Here is a 5073-nt window from a genome sequence, read left to right on the forward strand (position 1 = left end):
CTACTACTACTCCACCACCACCACCACTACTACTACTACTACCACCACTACTACTCCACCACCACCACTACTACTACTACTCCACCACCACCACTACTACTACTACTACTACTACACCACCACCACTACCCCACTACTACTACTACTCCCCCCCCCCCCACACTACTCCTACTACTACTACTACTACTACACCACCACCACCACCACCACTACTACTACTACNATTTGAACGCATCCCTGTGACCAGCTCTCATAGTATGCCTCTCGCCCAATGAAATGACTTGGTCGCTCTATGACGCGTTGAACCCAATGTGAGCAAATTACTCTGAATGCTGCGACGCAGCACCTGAGATTACTCCCAAAAGGTTGTTCACGTTCTCAATTTTTTACGTTTAACGTTATATACACGTGTACCGAACCGAAGGGCGTCTTCGGTACGGGTACGTGTACCGTTACACCCCTAGTGTCTGCATATAATGTTCATATTTAGTCTCCTGATTTTAAATGGGAATTAAATCATTTGAGTGTTCCCAAAGAACCGGTGTTCTGCAGTTTGTGTGGGCCTACTGTACTGTTGCAGTTCACTGTAGAAACTATGTCCAGGACAAGGTATTTGGAAGTCTCATAGCTAACCACACTGAAGATTATGGAGGTATTGATCAGTCTTCTCATATCTCTAACATCACCAGAAGTCATAATTTAAGGGGTCATTTCTCAAAATGTTCCCCGTGTGGTTTATTCACCATTACAATAGCCCCACCTAAAAGTATTTCCACCAGCCGCCACTGCCAACAACATTTCCTGAACAGTGAATTTGAATTGTTACCATCAAAGATACAGGGTTCAACGATTAAATACAGTTAGACTAAAGAACTCCTTTGAGCACAACACAATCTTGAAATCAAATCCCAGGTCAGATGTACGTTAAAGGGTTTTGAACATGTTGTCTTCAGTTTATGTTAATGTCTGTTTCGTGTCTTAATATCTGTATGATGTTGCAAAGGAAGCTGCTGTGATGCAAGAAAACATTAAGACTTTATCTGACAATAAAGTAGTACTATCGTATTATGTCCTCTTTTACCCACGGGTCATTGGAAGTGAATTCTCCCGCTGGACGTGGCACGGCGGAAGCATTAGCGGGGCCTAACCGAAAAAATTCTTACCAACATTAGCAAAACCAACCGGAGCTTCTTATATTGAGGTCAAAATTAACCCAAACTCGAGCAAGGCAAAGTATCAAGGGAAAGCCGGGGTTATGGCTGAAATGCGTTTTAACCGGTGCTTTAACGCCTCACAGCGGAGGACAACATTACAGTAAAGTTGGGCTAACTACCTCAACTGTTGATGCTAAAACTGCTTATTTATCACACTTAATTAAAGTAAATATAGCCTATACACAAACTCTCTAATGACGGTCTAACAGCTAACGTGGGGGCTCCTTGCAGCTAACGCAGTCTGAAGGAGCCCTAAGACGTTTATGTAAGGTGTAAATTAGTTATAAGCAATTCATTTATCGCAGCATTTTCAAATCACCCAGCCGAACTCAGCGCTCGCCCCCCGGGGAAAAGTTGTTTAAGGCAGCGGTAAATGTCACAGTCAGCTTGGGAAGCTAACGCGGGTTAGCTACTCACACACTCCGACTCCACTACGGGTTTCGGCTCTGGTCGGGTTGCTGTCACCTCCGGCGGTTCGGGTTCTCTCACACGGCTCTTGGTGGTCGAGGAGCCGGACTTCCCGCTGTCCGAACCCGAACCGGACTCGTCGTCGTCCTCGCTGTCCTGGGACGCGCGCCTCCTCCTTCGCCGACGGTCCGCCATCTTAGATCTCGAATGGTTGGAACCGGAACAAGACTGTGGCTAGGCTAGTTCTTCTTCTCTGAGGTTTTAAATAAAAGGTCATGAGCGTGTTTTTTTGTACTGCCATCTTCTGGAAGTCGGAACGTCAAATAATACCTAATCATTTCACAGTAGAACAATATAACATTTTAAATGAAAGAGCTTAAGCACTTATTTGTTTAAAATATATCTATTCAGTCTTTTTTCCTAGTAGCAAGGCACCGAACCCCCAACTGCTCCTGGCTCCGGCTTGACCGGCTGTCTCTCCGCTCTGGATCCTCTCGTGTGAATATATCACTGTGTGTATTTGTATCTATGTGCATGTGTGCACACAACACATTACTGTGTGTATTTGTATACCTATAAGAAGCATGTGCATGTATAAAAAAAAACTGGAAAACTGAATTTCACTTCAATAAAGGTCCATCTTCTTCTTCTTAATAATAATAAAACAATTTTGGCTAGTTTAGAAAAGTAAAAAAACATTGGGGTTATCACCAGTGTTGGGGGTAGTAAGGCGCTACACTGGTGAGGAGATAGTATTTGCATTTGGTTTATGGTGCGTCTCAGGTGATATTACAGAGTAATACAAAAGTAATGTAACAAGTAGTGTAACTCATATATTTCAGCAGTGAGTAATTGAGTGAAGTAAAAAAAAAAAAAAGTAACTAGTAATGGGTAATGCATTGCCTTTTTTTTTAGAGTAACTACCCCAACACTGATTATCACTGACATGAGTGCCAACAGTTATGTCACTCACACGGGGCACCAAACACTGCTGTAATTTGATCATCTTAAAGGGCGGGTGCCACCTTGTTACAAGGGTAATCGCCAAATAAGTGTCAAATAATGACACTATAACTGATCAAATGTTATACCTCAAGCTAGAAATAACAATTTATTCCAAGCAGATAGACAATGAGGAACCAAGACACCAGACAGCAAACCGAGGATAAAGAGGTTCAGTGAATGTGGTGCTGAAGGTGTGGAGGTGGACCAGTGTGTCAGAAGAGACTCTGTAGAACGACAGAGTGCCAGCAGGATAATCCACATACACTGCTACTCTACCAGAGACAGAGGAGCAGCCGGAGGGGGAGAAAGAAATTATTTCTTTGGTTATTGTGCCAGACACAGTAACCATCATCATCAGAGCACTCCAAACTCCAGGACTTATCATTATCCAAACACAGTCATCTCTTTTTCTTTTGCTGCTGATTCCTTTGTAGGTCACTGATATATAAACCTCTCCACTCCACCTCCCAGTAACAGTGATCAGTCAGAGCATTTCCACATATCAGCTGGGGAAAGTTGTCAAATCTGTCTGGGTGATCAGGATAGCTCTGCTCCTGTAAAATCACAGTACTGCTGTCAGACAGTGTGAGTTTTCTGTTTACTGTGTTCTGGTCCAGTTCCAGATTAACAGCATCTTAAGAAGAGAACATGCAACACAATACAGCAACAGGTTATTATCTGATCATCTCATTCATTAACACATTCAAATTTACATTTAATATTCACCTGTGAACTTTAACCTAAGCAAGGGATAATGTGAAATGTCTTGTGCGTTGGAACGTTTTTGATTTATGACCTCCTAGCTGCATACTTTCCTGCTTTTTACATGGCTAACTAAAGAAAAAACAATGATCTGATTCACAATATTGATTTAAAAAATATTTTATTGGTTAAAAATGATTGTATTACTTCTGCTAAGAAAAAAATAGTGGGTTCGAGAGCATGGTAACTTAAAATGAAGGCAGAACTGATCAAGGTTTACTGTAACCGTCCAAGTATGTTCACAGTTTCTCTCACACTGCCAGAGCCCATACCGTGTTCCTGTTTGTGTCAGGGTTCGGGAATATTAGGTTTCAAATGCAGTTTAAAAAGGGAAGCGGGTTTCAAAACAAAAGCCAGCTTTATTCAAACAAAGCTGCTGAAATAAAAAAACAATGAATCATAAACAGGTAGCACGAGGTAAGTGACAAACATGGAGGGTGAGAAAAGACAACGAACCGACATGGAGCACAGGGGAAGACACGACTAAATACCCAGAAGATTAATCACAGTACAAGACAAAGCTGGGCAGGGGAGGCAGAAAGACAAGGGCAACAGGTGAACACAATCAGACAATCATACACAGGGCAAACACAGGAACGAAGACAAGACACAGGGAGAACAGAATTTCAAAATAAAATAGATAAAAACTCAAATCGTGACATAACCCCGCCCCTTCAAGGGACAGATTCAAGACGTCCCTAAACAAAGTCCAACATTTCCAAAAGGGTGGGTGGAGGGGGTCCGGAGGACGGTTTTGGGCTTACAGCCCGGGGGCACGGCAGAGGACCAGGAAAGGTTCTCGGGCGGACGACGCGGGGGAAAGGCAGACGAGGCGGACCTAGTCAGGGAGCCGGGCACAAGGACGGACCAGGTTCGTGGCCGACTGGATCACCGGCTGAATAGGAACTGGTGTAGGCGGGATACCCGGCAGGACAGAGTTCGTAGCCGGCGGAACAGGAGCAGGAGTTGGCAGGACCCCCAACGGAACCGGACATGGAGTCATACTTGCCAACCCTCCCGATTTTCGCGGGAGACTCCCGATTTCATAGCCCTCTCCCGGTTTCCTCCCGGGGTCATATTTCTCCCGATTTCTGACAAAATCAGATTTACACACGACTGTTTACACTCAGACTTTATTACAGCTACACCATTGTTTGGTTTCCATGGTAGCGCGTCTCTTTAGTAACAAGTGATGGATTTACACGACCTATTCACTGGTAGTGATAGACACGTTTTCCTTAATACAATATATCCGGTTAGGGTATACCGTGATAATTTCGGGTATCAGTCCGAGTTTCATTGTATAAGGAAAACCAATGTAGGGTTGAGGGACAGGACAAGCTAACTTCCCAGGAAGGTGAGGTACAGGGACGGGCCCAAAAGACCGGTTGAGGTACGTCTGAACGGTTGGACTCTGGAGGTCTTATAGCACCTACGTAAATCAATCACCTAGCACGGCTCGACAACCATAATTTGTAATTGTAACGAATACAATAAGACTCACCGTTACGCCAATACTTTTACCGAGATGTATTTAAGTTCAATAATAAAAATTACGGAACGCCAGGGACATCGATGAGGTAGAGAACTGCTCGTATACACCAACCCGACCTGGTCCTTTCCTTCACTGTCATCTCCAAGCTCAAACAGCTCAAAAGAACCAGATAAAAAGACACTAATGATC

The 5073-nt window shown here is 43.8% G+C and overlaps 3 protein-coding genes across 5 annotated transcripts in view; all 3 read right to left on the reverse strand.

Moving 5' to 3' along the window:
• Positions 1 to 1839, reverse strand: part of LOC104947446 (protein CASC3-like) — a 20300-nt gene extending 18461 nt beyond the window's left edge. Inside the window, exon 1 of the mRNA XM_010773455.1 lies at positions 1632 to 1839. Coding sequence (XP_010771757.1) covers positions 1632 to 1817 — 186 coding nt within the window. The 5' untranslated portion in view covers positions 1818 to 1839. The remainder of the gene's footprint in view (positions 1 to 1631) is intronic.
• The window catches only part of pde6d (phosphodiesterase 6D, cGMP-specific, rod, delta), an 818526-nt gene that overhangs the window by 150160 nt on the left and 663293 nt on the right, over positions 1 to 5073 (reverse strand). The gene's annotated exons all lie outside the window — the stretch shown is intronic.
• Positions 1 to 5073, reverse strand: part of trip12 (thyroid hormone receptor interactor 12) — a 32718-nt gene that overhangs the window by 1416 nt on the left and 26229 nt on the right. The window lies entirely within an intron of this gene.

Source organism: Notothenia coriiceps, unplaced genomic scaffold, assembly GCF_000735185.1.
Source record: "Notothenia coriiceps isolate Sejong01 unplaced genomic scaffold, NC01 NC01_scaffold00012568, whole genome shotgun sequence".
NCBI classification, from domain to species: domain Eukaryota; kingdom Metazoa; phylum Chordata; class Actinopteri; order Perciformes; family Nototheniidae; genus Notothenia; species Notothenia coriiceps.